The sequence below is a fragment of the Malurus melanocephalus genome, unplaced genomic scaffold (genome assembly GCF_030028575.1).
Source record: "Malurus melanocephalus ecotype Western Australia unplaced genomic scaffold, MMel_1.1 scaffold_130, whole genome shotgun sequence".
NCBI classification, from domain to species: Eukaryota; Metazoa; Chordata; class Aves; order Passeriformes; family Maluridae; genus Malurus; species Malurus melanocephalus.
The window spans coordinates 643,204-660,098 of NW_026623362.1; the positions used below are offsets into that span (position 1 = coordinate 643,204).

A 16,895-nucleotide genomic window follows, 5' to 3' on the forward strand; every position below is an offset into this window, starting at 1 on the left:
TTTGAAAGATTTATTTCTATCTTCATAAATACAGAATTTTCTAAACACTGTGCAAGGCACCAAAAATTAAGTAAAATCTTTTATTTTAGATTATTTTAATCTCTTTTGACTCAATGAAGTAAATAAGAATCTGAAACCACCTATATGCCAATTACAAGCCAGCAGTTAAGGCAGGTACCATTCATACAGTGCATGAATTTTCTATTGCAGTTATTTAAACAAGCAGCGTTTTACTATAGAAGTGCATATACAAACTGAATTCCAAACACCAGCAACCCAAGATAGGCACCTAGTTATGAAATTTCCTTGTATGCGTAGTAGAATGCCAAAAGTTCTGCCATAAAGTGCAAAGACTATGGACAATAACACTTTCTTTTGAGCATTTTGATACCAGTAACATAATACAACGGCTAAACATTTATAAATGTGGTTTCCATTACAAAAACATGTTCCACATAAAAGCTCCATAATACAATCCAGAAACAGAACTTGTGCGTGTACAGATTTARAAGTTGAAGCTGTACTGGCATACTTAGGTACCGGCTATATATTTGCTGACCTCTACAGACACGCACWGAGTTTCAAACCAATTTACACACACAGTCCAAATCATTCTGCTTTGAGCACCGTGATATCCACTGAGTTTTYTCCATTTCAGTGATGATGTGCGACATCTGCCCCGGTAATCTGCAACTGAGCATTGCCTGTAAAATGATCTGGTTCACAGCTCTCACCCAGCCCTCCCCAATAAACGGAACCTAAAATTAGTGTCTTCCCAACACAAGCACATGTCAGATGTGGACAAATACATTCATGGTCCCAAACTTAAAACAACTGGTAAGAATTTCACAGTGATCTGGTTACGGAAGCACAAAGACAAATGATTACATTTAAGATGAAAATTACCTTAAAACTCAAATGAAGCTAATCTTTTATATGATGAGAAGCTAAAGGAACAAAGTATTAACCAATTAGAAAAGTGGCTCTTTCCCAACTAATAACAAAAACCCTCCAGCAATAAACTTAGGGTCCTACTGCTGCTGCAGCCTTTGAGGTAGGTGGCGATGGCTTAAACCGAGGTAGGTAAAGTCCAAACTTGTTTTCAATCCCTGCAAAAGTGGCAACTGCCAATTTATAACCACCAACATGGTCAGGGTTAGGAGCAGGAAGCGTGATCCTAGATTTAGGAACTGTCTCTGATCCAGCTGGTTTTCTGCAAAATAATAAAAATAATAAATTAACTTCCATAGAGTAAAATCAGTATTGACAAAAATCTCCTTCATAAAGTAAATTTAATGAGACATCTAAGTGTACTTCCCTGTAAGTAACTAAATTAAATACTACAATGTAAGGAGAAATAYCCTGTTTTAAAACCTTCCAGAACAGTTACGGGACTTCATGTTCATTAAGTATGGTCAAATCCCGATAAAATTTCCAGTACATTAATCAAAACTTCAAAAGTGTGGGGTAGCAGGGGTTCATAAGTCTTAGCTGCAGCACACAACCAATCCAGGAACACAACAGAGTTTAAGCAATTTTAGTGGTGGCTTTCAAACTGCTGTCCCCAAAGATCTGCAAACAGTCTGCAGCTGCTCTGGGATCAAGTTAAACAGCTTTGTGCACATCCATCTGTATTGTCAAAAAAGGCAGGAGGCAGAGCTGAAGCTCCAACAAATTGGTTTTGAACTTGCTGACAACTGTATACTTTTTTGGATGTCAAACRCCCTGTCTAATCAGGGACACAGCTCCTCCACCTAATAATGAGAACTAATGCAGAGTGTATCCTGACCTGGCAGATAGCACATTTTCACTGTAGTTACATCCCCAGCTCAGTATTTAGCCTCCCACCATCTCTGTTTACACAAACATAGGTCCCCTGCTTGACACTTGAGATATAAAATGTGGCAATCTCTTGCTATGAAACAGGGACTACARTATCATCCCAATCTCCACCAGTATAGCGTGGTTTAAACAATGCTTACAAAGCCTTTATAACCTGTCCTAGCAAGCCCCTGGCTCTGATGTTCCAAGACCCAACAGAACCAAGGGTAACTTCAGGATCCCTGGTATCTTCAGACACCACATACTTACATTCCTCCRAAGTCCACATAAAACCATCTCTGCAGTAGCTCGTAAGTCACCAGRGTTACACCAAATTGAGGAGAAGACCGAAATACACGAGCTTAGAAGAAAAGAAAAGAAAAGAGTTCTTAAGTGACAAATGCCACAATCAGAAATCACTTGGCAATCAAAGCTCTTTTACACACCTCCTGCTCCTTTCCAGAGAGCCTTYGGACCTTCCTCCCGCAGGATCTTGAAAAAGCAGTCCACAACGCCACTGTAGGTGGTCTGTCCTGCTCGGGCTGCCACCTGTAGCCTTGTTTTGATCACATCTGCAGGGGTGACCAGAGAAGCTGCAGGCATACCTGCACAAGAAAAAAATCATCAATCAAGTGGGTACCACTGACTCAGCACATACACTACACACACCGTAGTTATTCAGAGGTAAGCAGGTCTTTCCTCCTTGCATCAGGAGAATCCAGCCACATTTGATTTAAGCAGAAACTGGGAAGCAGAACAAGCAACAAAAGGTGGCTGCTGTGGACGTGGCTTCACCCAAAGAGAGCTTCTCCCAGAGGMACAACCATATCACATGCTTCCTGCCAAGCTGGGAGGCCACAGATTGGAGGTTTCAGTGCTAATCAGAAACTTTCATGGTTAACAAGCATGAAGTTTTTGGAGGGAAGGTTGATATTTCCCTTTCCTTTTCATTCCTCTCTGTGGTTCCTGGCACCCWCGTTGTACACTGTGCTAGAATAGGCTGTACACACAGAGACACAYAGACACCCCTCACACAGCAATGTCACTGAGAACCAGATAATGCCATGCATGCTCAGCAATGCTTGAGAGCTAAGGCTTACAAAAARGGTCATTCTTCTCAATAGGAATGGCAGGCTGCTCAGCTGCACAGCCACAGCTGACATCYTCAGCAGAATATTTGGAGGAAGATTTAAATTTACCCTGGCAGATAATCAACTGAAAATAAAAAAAACACCAAATTACCAATGGGTGGTATTTCTAAAACCATTCCTATCCAAATTTGGGCTGCCCATGTTTAGAAATGGAAAAAAAAAAGCCAAAAAAGAGGCAAAGAAAAGCACCAAGACTGTACCCAGAAGACACTGTCTCTTATGGTTTTATTACTTTTCCATTCTGCATCTGTTCCAAACCATCTTGGTCAGATCTAGATGCATAAATCTCCTTTCCTTTTTTTTCCAGGCTTAATAATTCTGTAACAACTTTTGTCCAAACCAAAATGGTCTGGCCTCAAGCTCCAGCGCACCCTCCCTGCAGACTGCTCCAAGAGATCAAATCATGTGTGTGTCACCAAAAGATCTCCTCCTCCTTGCCTTGTCCCCCCAAAATAACTCATACACTGAGCTTGCACAAGGGGCTGTCAGGCAGACAAGCACTAAAACCTGGTCAAGGTTCCTAAACTCCACAAATACTGAAATTCATCTTTTCTTAGCCTTACCCACACCAGAGTATTGCTTGAGTCTTCAATTTAAAGCTGGACTTTTGTCCTTCAAAAGCCAACCAATGTTTTCAAGGAAAACCAAAGAACTTACTTGGGAACAATTCTGCTTAATACACATTTGACTTCCATCTCCTTATCACTCACTCCATATTATTGAGGATATTTTGCACTTAAGATACTTTAAATCCTTTTTTTAGYGACTATGTGTTACAGGACAAAAGCATTTACAGACAAATTGAATTGACAGACTGGTGCCAAGAGAAGCTTACAATCAAAATGTGACAAATAGCCCAGCAGGAGCTGACAAGAAAAAAGAGAAGCTAGGGGAAGAGAAAGAAGTTCATGGAGGCAATAAGCAGATGGAGTGAGTTAAGGAGAGATYCTGCAGATGGTATTAGAATCATCTCAGAATATGCTACAGCATAACAGGTTGAGACGTCTGGTGAGCAGTGAAAGCCAGAGGCAGATCAAGCTAGATGACATGCATGTTGTCTGTGACCCCAATCAGAATGGACAGGGAGATAATGTGAGCAGTTGGCAAAGGACACAGGCACATGTGAGCATGGCCAGCCTGAACAGCCCAGCAGCACGGGCTGTGTGTGAAAGGGGAGTTTCCCACATGCAGCCAGAGCTCATGCACACGTCTGAAAGTTTGATGACCAGGTGAGATGTCTGGCCAGAGAAAAGATACRAGTCCAGAGACCAAAGCCAGCTTTTCAGAAGTGGTGGGGGTTTTGTTCTATCTTCCCCTTGACTTTCTTTTGGCAAAACAGTGGACACATGCACCCCCATTATGCTTYACTTGTACCCAATAAAATACATTTCTTGGTTTTGTAAATAGTAGGATGAGTGTTGTATCTCTAACACTATAATTTGCTCATGAGAGTTAACCTAGGATGGGATTCACAGGAAGCACTGGATAAAATTCACATTATAGCTAGATTGGTGAGCCATATCAGCAACAATAAAGACTGCTTCTGTGCCTGAACTTCAAAGGGACGGTTATCTCAGTCTGCAATCACCTGACAATGGCTAGAAAGAGAAAAATAGGAAAATCTAAGAAATTACTTGGCTTAAAAATGCCAGCTTATGTTTCAAGTCTGTAAATATGATCTAAAGTTCAAAAATTGTTTTGTTCCATTAAAATGGGTGAGAAATAAGCTGGCTGTAAAAGCTCCTGTTGGAGGGCTTGGAGCCTGGCTCTGGAATGGAGTGGGGGAGGGGAGAGGACAAGGGGGTTTTGAGCAGCAATCATTGGAGCACAGCTGGCTTTGCAARTGCCAGCTCAATTCCTTTGGACTATGAGCTACTGAATAGAGATCTATATGTTTCAACAAGACCATCCAACTGATTTTAGTTGTTGTCTAAGACCAGATACTTGCTATAAAAGGGCCCTGCTCTTCAAGAGATACAACCCTGTGTATAATCCTGACCAAAAGGTTTTCTCAGGGAGGAGAAATCTTAAAATCAAATGAGAAAACATTGCTAAACTACTTTTCTGTACTGGATTCATGCCATTCCATCATTTTTCTCACCTGGCAGGTCCCAGAGTCTGCCAGGGGCCATGCTGGAAGAACTTGGCCTCAGCTTAGAGAGACCAAGCAGCCCTCAAAAAGCATGGTGGAAATACCAATTGATGTGAGCCCTCCTGCTTGATACACTCCCCCAAAGGTCCTGCTGCAGAAATTTTCAAGCCTATTTGTTTCCTGGAGGAAACCATGGACACTGTGGGAGCAGGACTCTCAAGCTGCCTCCTCCAGCAGGCAGCAACCAAATGATGGTCCCCCTTGGGTGTAGAAGCTGGGTGCTGTGGAGGGACCAGCCACAAGCAGACACAAGGGCGAGCTGAGGCTTACAAAGCCTGTCTCTGTCTTCTCCCTTAGGCTCTGGTGCACTCAAGCTAAATTCATCTGTGAGAAGTTAAGCATGTTTGGGCTCTTCTGTCTGCAATGCAGCAGACTAAAAYAACCAAGTGCTCAAAATCACACTCAGCAGCCCTGTCATATCTGGCTAATTCTGCTACGAATTAGCAACCTGTGGCATTGCAGAAATGTTCTCAAGATCTTCTGCTGTGATTAATATTAAAAAAAATTATAAAGGTAAAATCCTCAAGAAACCAAGTAACTTMACGGGATACTGAGGGTAGCAAATATTGTCATCATTTTTTTACCTGTTATGTCATTGTTTGGAGAGCTGTTCTTCTAGTGTAGTTTCTGGACTACATACACCAAAAATCAAAATTCATTTCATCATAAAGAATGCCACCAAAATTCAAAATTCATTTCATCATAAAGAATGCCATGATTTTGTTTATAAACAATTTCAACAAAACACTGCCTGTCAGTGAGACACAGCCAAAACCAGCACAGTAATTTCACAAGGAATGATGGCATATGGTAACAAAACATGAGCATGTTCTTTTCCCTTTCTTTTGTTTCCTGAACGTTATGATTATAGCATGAACTTACAGTATCTTCAATTCAAATACAGTATTGTTGCATATATTCTTTTTGAGTATTTTATAATTGTCACTGCCATAACTATTGTACTGCCAGTGCAGTAGAGAGCCATGAAAAAAAGAAAACTGGGCACTTACCAGCTATTGATCCAGCTAAGAGCAGATGTCCAGGGCTAACCCTYCCATCTTCATTTGTAAATGAAGCTTTCAAATGAGCATAACAGGGGAAGTAAATGGCTGAGAAAGGGATGTCACGCAAAAAACATGCCTTAGCACCCTGTTGAAAAAGARACCAAGTTTTGAGAATGAGCAAATTTAACATGATGAACCATGAACATCAGAGAACAGAGCAACACTGTACTTTTTCATTTTTCTGCAAAGGATATACGAAAAGTAATTTTTCCTCTCAAAATTTTGAAGAGACCCATGTATTTCACCCTGCTGAGGAGTGTGGGTGTGTTGTTCCTTGGTACAGTAATTTCTGTCATTGTTTTATCTTGTCTACTTGTTCTCCCTCACTCTGTAGTACTGTAGTTATGTGCTGTAATGAAGAAAGTATCACCTGTTTGACTAAATTCTGAAAACACCTTTGGAGAACTTTCAACAGTTGACCTTGTAGCCATGAACCTATAGCAGGAGTTTAAGATGTGTTTGGAACAGATTGAGCCACAGCATGGTCTGTCACTTCTCATTCCCACTTAAATGCTCCAGGGAAAACAGTACCCAGTCCATACATCTACACAGACACGATAATTGATAATGCAATGTATATTGAGGAAGTAGGACTGTAACATTCAGCCTTTTGAAGAACAGTAACAGCACGATTTACTTGTGAATTTTAAAGTATAAGTTATCTGGGATATAGTTTGTTTCAATGAATCTCATCTCTTAATGTAAAATTTGCCTKGCTATCAATTTGTGGAAATGGCACAATCTGCCAATGAAGTTACCAGCAATAAAGCTCGTTTCAAACCAAAGAGCAAGGCAAAGAGGAAAGGAAATTTTTGGAATAGTGGCAAGCAATCAMATGTTTTCCAAGTAGGAGGAAAAGCAAAATGGCCACTAGGGATGGTCAACCAAAATAAACTATCAAATACTATCCATCCTCCAACAGYAAAGGGATTTGCAGTCTGCCCTTCCTCAGTATGGTGATCCAGAGGACACCAGAGTCTGCCAGGACTAAGACCAGGAGGAATGCACAAACAAGAGATGGCTTGGGAAAATGGGTAAAACATTTCAAGCTTGAGAAAGAAATGGTTCATGGATGAACCTAAGCCTCTTCTCTTTGAAGCAAGGGTGGAGACCTGGTGAAACTGCTTGAGGTTCATCCACAAACCCTTGGGAGGGTGCCCTTGTTACTGTACTCCTCTTGCTCACAGGTCTACATGGCTCAGTGCCAGACATTTTACAGGGGACATGTTAATATCCACGTAATTTAATTAAATCTAATGATATGCCTGGACACATCTGTAAGCTCAGCTTGTACAAGAATACCAGTTAAAATATAGTGTTTTCCAAGTTGGATGCCGGTTATCAAAGACAAAAGAGCTGCAAGGTGTCAGAAAAACCATGAAGTTGCCTTTCYGTGAGGCAAAGCAGGGGAAGACAGCGGGATGTGTGACAAGAAAACCAGGTCCTGCGAGCCACGTCTCAGGAGATGCTAATAAGTGCAGTTTGCAGTCAGAGAATGCCTCTGAGAAAATAAAGATTTATCTAAAAAGGCCATTAGATCGTGTAGTCAGACTTTCTGTCTGTCACAGACTCAGCTACTGAACACAGGGAGTACAACAGGCTCYGCTCCAGCCCCTGCTGCTTCCCACCACACTTTCTCAGCTTATTCCTTGTTGGTTTTGACTGAGTACTGACCACTTCCCCTGACACTCCCTTTGGAGGTTAATGACTCCTGCTATTTATTCAGACCCTCTGGCTTCTCACTCAGTTGGAGTTGTCTGATTTATGCTGCCAGTCGCTGGTTCTTGTTATGCCCTTCTAGAGACACTGAGGAAAATGCCGAAGAGGAACTCAAGAAGCACTGCTGCTGTTGGTGTTGCTCTGCCCATACGCTCTACCTTAAGGACACAGAGAAGGTGAATCTTTTGTATTCAACACAGACAAGAATTCTGGWCTCTCTGGCTGCAACAGCAGCCTTTTTAAAAATTTACCTTTAATCTTCACACAGAAAGACAAGACTACGGTTTTACCAACTTCTGCATGAAAACACCCAACATTTTAAAGGATCAAATATCTGCAYTGTATTTACTTCACAAAAAAATAATTTCACTACTGAAACATTCACAGACTGACATAGTTTCTTCAAAGATTTATTTTTAGAGCATGCTTTTCCTCAGAGCAAATCTCTCTGCCTTTACCCTCAGGGCACATTAGTTTTATTTTCTTTGCAATGTTGTCATTAAACACTGCACACATTTTTTTTCCTCTGCATTTTTTTCATACCCTGAAATATCCTGACATAGTTAAAATAACTTACAGAAATCAATGAAGTCCAAATGCAAGCAACTCTTAGTTCAACCTGAACTGCTAATATTCCTCCCTCTTCATTAAAAGGCTCTTTTTCATGGGGCAGAAGTGGCATATTGTTAATATCACTAATAATATACATTCAGGTATGCAGAGAGGGAGGGATGTCCATCAACTTAGTTGGCTCAGTGTAAACAAAACCTGGATCAAAACTTGGATCCACTTTAATAATAACCCAGCTTGGCTCTGGTCCAGCATTGCAACAGTCTAAAGTTTCCCCCCATCATTCTGTTTAAAGTCTGGGAAAGCATGTTTAAAAGCAGGCCCCATTTAACTTCAAGTTAATCATCCGCAACCAGCCTAGGCCAATTAGGAAGGCTTAGGGAGATTGGCCACAGTATCTTGAAAAGCAAAAGAAACATTTATTTTACTTCTCGCACCTTTTTGATGTGGACAACGTGCTGAAAGCCAGAGGGAGTTTTAATCAACCCCCAGAAAGCAGTAAGGAGCATCCGCCCGAGTTTATTCTGGCAGCCAAGGTGCAGACCTGCCAGGCATGAAATTGTTGGGAGATCCTACACACCAGGACATGCGCCTTCCTCGCACAACAGCCAGTTGGCTCCCATCTTCAATCTCTTTAATAACCTTAAAGCTCTTAATCTCGGATAGTATCTCGCTGAATAAACCAACAGAGGAAAAAAAACCTCGATTGTCAAAGATTGGGATAARTAAGCCCAAGTCAGTGCTGGGGCAGGTTCTTTAGCATGCTAATTCCTGCTTATACCAGCTCTACCTGCAAATAAGGCTCTAAACAAACTATTTCTACTACAAGGGGAGGGTAATTATACTGACAAAGGCACCTCTGTGTCGGGTTGGGCAGAAGGAGCCGGCAGGTCTGGGAGACGCAGGCTTAGCCTAGTCTCCTGCAGTGAATGCACATTGTCTAGTGCAGGGGGAAAAATGCCAGACTGGGGGGACCTAGCAGCATTCAAGACAACAGTGGTGCACCTTGTCTGAGAGAGTTATTTAATGCTTCTGGCACCTGTACTTACAGCCACCCCCTCTTTTTCTCTTTTACAGGTTTAGAATTTATTTGGCATGTATAATTGTTATTTTGATCCTATAGCTACAAACAATAGGCAGCATGTCATTTCTTGATCATTTTGCATTCTTCWTGGGTTTTACTACAGACTTAACCCTTTGGAATCAGAGCCCTGACAGCACCTAGCAGGTTTGTAATAGTCAGTCAAATATTACTGGTATTTGCTTTCAAGGGCTGCATTTTCTTTTCCACTGTAAAATGACATTGCCTTAAAAGCTACTGTAAGTTTGTATTCACATATATCTATACCAACCAAAATATGAAACTGATTTAGAACATAATATTAGAGAACTAAAATGCTGATTTCAAATGCTCTACCAGCAATTTCAATTCAGTTTGAAGGGAAAAAAAGAAGCTGTTTTAGTTGGAAGAGTGTTTTTTTGGTTAATTTCAAAGACAATTTCTGAAAAGCATATTCTCACATAGGAGAGTAGTCACAAATAGGCATGGTGGATACAAATGAATGTAACTTAAAACTTTTACTACTCTGTTTCGTATGTTTATCATCCTGCTGTAAACTCCCACGTTCATGACATGAAATAGCTCAGCTGTTACCAAAGGAACCAGGTGAGAGCCTGGTWCACATCCTGTCACCTGAGATTACACTTTCCAGGTCAACACACCAGAAGCGTGTTTATGAAGTATTTGGGGGGAAGGGGTGGGAGGAGGAAAAAGAGACTTTTGGAAGCTTTTCTGACTAAATTTGGAAATGAAAAATGTGTTGGCAATATCAGCCAAAGAACAAATGTGAGCTAAACAGCTTGTAGTATTTATAAAAATAGACATTACCACAACCAATGTACACTTTCCTTGAAGAATCATTTACCACTGTATTATTTGCTGTCTTCCTGGGATACAGTATAACTTTGTTATGCAAAATTATGGAATGGTACTGTCTTTATGCTGTAAAGCATTATTCAGAATGATTATGTATAAGAGGAGTAACATTTTATTAAACATTTTATGGCAGATATTATATGGATATGAGTTTCTGTGATGTACAAAATAAGTAGGTATACTTACAGTGTATATTTACACGAACACATTAAAGATGTCTTTTAAAACCAACAGAATATAAATTCAACTGACTTTAACGGGACTTTATTCATATTAAGGTGGAAGACAGGCAGAAAACAGAAAACGTATTAGCTAATCTGGGGTGGTTACTTCAATATTCAGCAGTGACCAGGAATTAAATAAAATCCATTAAAAAATATTGAAAACCAGAAAAGTATCCTTTCCCATTTCTGCCAACACAAATGACATTTTGCATTAGGTAATGCTTTCCCAGACTGGGATATGCTGCCTCTGTATTTTTAAGAATAGCAGTCACCTACAGAACATCTGTAGCCAAAGAATTTACAAGTCACAAGCTTCCATGCCCTRGTGCTTTCACACTAACTATTACTGGCAGAAAGAACACAAATAGAGGAAACAAATTCCTTCGGCAAAAGTGCTATTATGTGCCTCCCCAAAGCAGCAGCTGGACTTTGAGAACTATAGTGTTTTAAAATACTTATTTACACAAGTAGTTCAGAATTTTAGACAAAGGCAGAAAAAAATATTTGCTTTCTAGCTTTAAAGAACTACAGGGGTTCAACCCAGCAGTCAGTTTAACGAGCTGTATGTGTCAAATCTTTTTATTGCTGGAATTAACATGCATTTTATTTCTAAGCTGCATATCATTACAGAATGGCTAATATCTGACCACCCACTGAAGGCACAGGGAGTCTAGAGGAAGCTTTAACTGTAAATTGTTGCACTTATTATGACCCCAGACCTACTGTTCTTCAGCTTTTTGGTGAGGAAGAAAGAGAAAGAGAGATCAATTATCTGAGCTGGACCTCTATGTGCTGTGATAGGAATTTTCCCTCAAATAAAAACTTTTAAGAGTTACAAAGGTTCACCACGGACAGTGTCCTCAAAACACTAGGATGGTTTACTCCACTGTGTAGTGTTGAGCAACCAAGTCAGAAGACAGCATGGATAAACTCATGACTGAGCTCAAATGGAGAAAATAAAAGGGAAGCAGAGGTGGGTATGGGCTACCCAGGATATACAGAACCACTGCTTGGCCAGCAGCAATGGAGAGAGAAAAGCCAAAAATCAGCTGGAGACAGACCTCGTAAGGGATGTGAAGAGGGAGTAAAAAGGGCTTCTGTAGGCACCTCAGCAGCARAAGGACAAGTAAATAAATTGTGAGGGTCTTCCACAATGGGGGAGAGAAACCTATTGACAAACTACATGGAAAAAGCAGAGATATTACTTCTGCCTTGCTTTTTACTAGTAAAATCTGCCCCCAGGCCTCTCAGCTCCACAAGCTTACTGGAAAAGTCTACATTACCTACAGAYAGGGCACTTAGGGCCATCTGCACCTACACAGTCCTGAAATCAGAACAGATACCTCCAGTGGTGCTGAGACAGCTGGCTGATTATGTTGTGAAGTTGTTATTACCTTGAAAAGGTCAAGTCAGACAAGGGGGTTCTGGTAACTAGAACAGACAAACATCATACCCAACTTGAAGAGAGAGAAGGAAGATCTGGGAAACTACAAGATATTTGGGAACACCTCTGTTCCTGAGAGATTTATGTCCAGTTCTGGTCTCTCCCATACAAGAGAGACCCTATCACATCGGAGTGAGTCGAGTGTGAGGCCATCAAGCCAGTTGTATAGTCCATGCAATGGTAAGGAAGGAACTCAGTGTGTCCAACTGTGAGAAGAGTAGGCTAAGGAGAGACCTTACTGCTCACTTAAAAGAGAGTGTAGGCAAGAAAACTACCCTTGGAGGTTCACAGTGGAAGGATCAGAGGCAATGGACAAAAACTTGAACATGGCCAATTCAATTAGGCATTAAAAAAGGGTGTGGGTTTTTTTTTGTTTTCTTTGTTTGCTTTAAACCATGAAGGTGGTCAAACACCTGGTCAGGTTGCCCAGGTGACCTCCAGGACTGGCTCTCAACAAAAATTATTCTAACATCAAGTTTGCAAGTAGAGAGCAGAAAGCAGAGATCTCAGCAMAGTACTACTGTGAATTGTTTTCTGTTCATAGGCGGTAAAGTGACACATTAACATGCCAATGAATGACCCAAAAGMATATTAATCTCACTTTTACAGAGGGGCATGAAAACTATGCAATCCAACTTCTCAGTGATCCTCAAAGGATATTCATTTGGACTAGAATGCTGGGATAATTATGATCATAATCAATACAAGATTCACTCAGCTGGATGCAAGAAGGGTTTACATAGCATTTCCTTTGTTAATTTGTTGACATGAGACATAAGATTTATCTGTCTGTGCCTTGGTTTTCTCTGTTAATGCAAGACAGGAGCACTGAAATTACCTATATCAGAGGGGTGTGAGCATTTTATTTTAAAATCCAYAGGAAGTGCTTCATAGGTAGAAAATAACACAAAATAAGAATTCAAATAACAAGCAGTACATTTTGTTAAGACATGCAGGAATTTGCCTCATGAAGCTAAGACCAACTCTTCACATCTTCTGACTGCACTTACAATTAATACATTCTTCCTTGTTGACTGCTATACAGGACTCTTACAGATTTTCACCTGAATTTCAGCATAAATGACTCATGGGAACTAAGCAGAGTATGCCAGACYGATCAGCAGTGTTAAGAACAGCTTTCAGGGATGACTTTTCTCTGAACTAAGAAAGGAGAATTTTCACCAAAATCCTTGCAATGTGGTAAATAAAACTTAAAAACAAAGAAGACATCCATCTGTTTCAAATTAAAATTCCTGACACTGAAATTCTAAAATTTTGCTTTCAACAATTGCAGAAGAAAGTCAATGAGTTAGTTTAAATCATGGCTAAGATAGACAAGTGTTTAAACAGCTGGAATACTTACATRAAGGTCCATTAAGTATACAAAGAAACTCCAAGATTCACAAGTAAAACTGTAAAACTGTTTTCTAGAACAACTACCTATTCTTGTTCTTCCCCAGCAGTATGCATGGTGCCTTACCTAGTTCTACTAAAACAAATATATTCATGGCTTGAGATACAAGTCTTACGTCTTGAGACACAAAAGACAAAGCTAAAGCAAAGACTTCAGATGCAAATGAAAGAGTTGCTCACGTTTAGAGTGAGCAATATGAAAAGAACTGAGATAGTCATAAAATCTGCATTCCTATTTTACAGTTAAAAGCTAATTCGACTTGTTAAGAGGAGTATGAGCATTCCAAACATACCAAGGTATTTCAGTTCTCATTAGTATAAGATTTATTATTATTCTATTTCCACTTGGTCATTACACTTACTAAATCTATTTAGAAGCACCACCAGAGAAGGCAGCACCTACCAAACCCAGTCTCATCTGAAATTCATTTAAGACCATTGATGTTTCTGGGTAGCTTTTACTGGGGCTGGTGACTGACGTTATTAATGCCTGCCTGGCCTCACAAGCACTGCAAGCTCCAGCACAAGCACTGAGGAGAGGGCTGCTTTTGCCTCTATCACTGCTGTTCCACAAGCACCCAAAGGTAGTTTAAAACTATTCTGAGACAGACTGGCTCCCCATTCCACAGCCATTCCTCCCTTCAACCAGGTACAAACATCCTGAGAACCTACAGAGTGAGCTGGTCTGGGTTCAAAACAAACCAAGCCCTAAGGAGGAGGAGACTTTTTTGTTTTAATGACTTGTTCCAGATGATTATGTGGGTGCAGCAACACTCTCACTGGCATAYAGGAAAAGGGCAGATAGGATTGCCATTTTCTTTTGGCTGCAAAACCAAATGTTTGGTAGGGAACAGCACAAACCTGCCCAATTACAGACCTAGCTGTGACTAAGGATGCCYTTGGACATAAGCCTTGTGATGTGGTCTGTGCTATAACAGTGGGTGCCCGTCATTGCCAGGATAAATTCTCTAATTTTGTCAAATCATTCAAGTTTTTATATGCAATGAATCCTAACTGGACATACAGAAGGACAGGAACACAAGAACTGGAGAAGTAGACAGAGACAGACAACAGCTGAGTAAAACCAAACCCAAACCCTTCTGTAGCATTTTTTTCATAGAGGTAAATGGACTCAATAAACGAAGCAATTAAACTGTGTGTCTTGTGATTAAAAAACTGCTTCAGTGCAACACAGTGCTGTAACCAGCTCCTGTTCATGTGTAGTCCTGACTACTATCCACCAGTATTTATTCTAGTGAATAGAAATAATGCATGATAGAACCCAAGATACTAATGCTATTAGTATTGAAAAAATGGAAAAATGCAGCAAATTTTGCTCAACCACAAAGAGCAGGTATTCAGGGAGAAAAAAAAAATTGCTACTTTAGTAAGCCAGTTCATCACTCTTTCTCATTTTGTTTTCTTTTTGCTAGTCCAAGTAAAAGTCAGTAGCTGACCTCCATACCTGCACAGCCTCAGGGAAGCAAACTCTTTACAAAATCCCTGTTTTCAGTTGTAAATGTTAATCTGATCAACACCATAATGCCATTTACTAGGAGTTGACACTATAGCCTCAGCTTCAGTAAAACACCTAAAAAATTAGCAAGTCAATTTAAAGGGAAAAACAACTCCCCATTAAATCCTATTCAGACCTGCAACTTCTCTCCAGGCCAAAACATACATACACTTTCTCAATGGCAGGCTCCCTCTTTGAATGTTAACAGAACAATTTAAAACACTGGATGCTTAAAAAAGCAGATGGAATTTAAGTACTGTGGAGAAGGGGRATGGGTCTCATTTAGTGTCTTTTAAGGCACCTTCAGTTTATGGCTGCACTGCTGTAAATAAGAAACAGAGGAATATTGCCTACTTTACTAGAAATCCTGGGACAAATTGGAGGTGTGAAAGCTTTCTCCCGACTTGTAGGCTGCAAAGTCTGAAGAAACACCACAAAGTGCTCTGTGGTACATGGTATTCATTACAGCTTTTGTTTCAATACTTGTGTGTACTGGCTATCTCAAAGTATCTTCAATTCCCCCATATCTAGTCTCCTCCATTAAGAGTAGAAGGCATCAAAAAAGTATGTTAATCCTTTCAATTATTTGTAGCATATATTCTAYCAGATTTAACATTCAGAAGATGTTTTTATTCCGGCTGCCATCATTAAACCTAGCTTTACTGTATCTATGTGAAGACAGTAATACAGCAAGCAGAACTGTAGAGTCTGTAGCATACATTCACAAAGGCAGCTTTTGCTGGTATTATTTAGGGAAAAATTCTACTGAAGAAGCAAGGGGAAGCTTGCTTTAGTAGTTTACTTTTATGCTGGGCTCCCACTGTCTGTATTTCTTCACTATTATTGTGCTGCAATTAATTCCCCTCACCAAATGAACGATGACATCTGGGAAAATTGCTGATTCAAACACAGAAGAGCAAAAGCAAAGTTCCAAAATTGTAAACTCTATATCATGTAGCAGATGAAAATAAGCTTATTTTTACACCAGGCAGAATATCAGGAATCACAAACTAATACTCAATGAACCTTAAACATGCTGAACTGAAAAAATAAATCTTAGTCTGGATTTACAAAAACCACATGCTCAAAAAATGAGTCAAAAATGACTCAAAAAGACGAGTCTTCCCTTAGTCAAAAATGAAAAATGAAGATATATCACATATAATTTATTTTAAAGTAAAGTTGGGTCCACTTATGAAAGTTTGTGAGAACAACGAAATTCTACATTGATTTGAAAGATTTATAATAGACTTATTTTKAATGTTTTTTAAAAACATACCTTGTAGAGACCAAAGAAACCCAAGTCCCTTAATACGCTGAGGGCACTAACTCGTGGACCAGTAGTAATTTCTCCAGCCACCTGCAATCGAATCTTGACAATTTCCAGTGGATTGGTGAAGATTACTTGAGAACCTCCAGCCTGAAATTAAAAGCAGAAATCAATATATTAGCCTGCTACATTTTTAGCAGTGTGCATACTGTTACACTCAAGAAAAGGCATTTTCAATCCTGCTGCAGTCRGTTAAGCTATTAGTAGACAAGTTTTAGTATTAGTGCACCTCACAAGGTAAGAAGCCTACTCCCCCACGAGGTGAGTGGTCAGCAAAACCACAGAGGAACAGACACTAGCTCAATCGTTTTTGCAAGAACATGTTCACGGAGTTATGCAACACTAACAAGCCAAGGACACTGTAACACAATTAAAGAAGTAAAAGGAAAAAATARTAATTAGTAAAGAAGCTGTGATGTGCAGTATATAGAAAGTGAAAAGATATTGTTGAAGAGTAGAAATCTGACAGAAACTTTTTTCCATTTTGACATGTGTTCACGTAACAAAGAACATATGGATTCCAATAAACAGAATTGCAAGTCTATTGTGCTTTCT

The 16,895-nt window shown here is 40.0% G+C and overlaps 1 protein-coding gene across 2 annotated transcripts in view; it reads right to left on the reverse strand.

Moving 5' to 3' along the window:
- SLC25A13 (solute carrier family 25 member 13) overlaps positions 1-16,895 on the reverse strand; it is a 99,752-nt gene continuing 82,857 nt past the window's right edge. The window contains exons 14-18 of one of the 2 annotated variants that reach the window (XM_057370670.1): positions 16,290-16,430; positions 6,135-6,273; positions 2,268-2,426; positions 2,092-2,182; positions 1-1,213 (exon numbers count right to left, since the gene is read on the reverse strand). In XM_057370670.1, coding sequence (XP_057226653.1) covers positions 1,024-1,213; positions 2,092-2,182; positions 2,268-2,426; positions 6,135-6,273; positions 16,290-16,430 — 720 coding nt within the window. In that variant the 3' untranslated portion in view covers positions 1-1,023. The remainder of the gene's footprint in view (positions 1,214-2,091; positions 2,183-2,267; positions 2,427-6,134; positions 6,274-16,289; positions 16,431-16,895) is intronic. The other variant, XM_057370671.1, reaches the window with a different exon arrangement.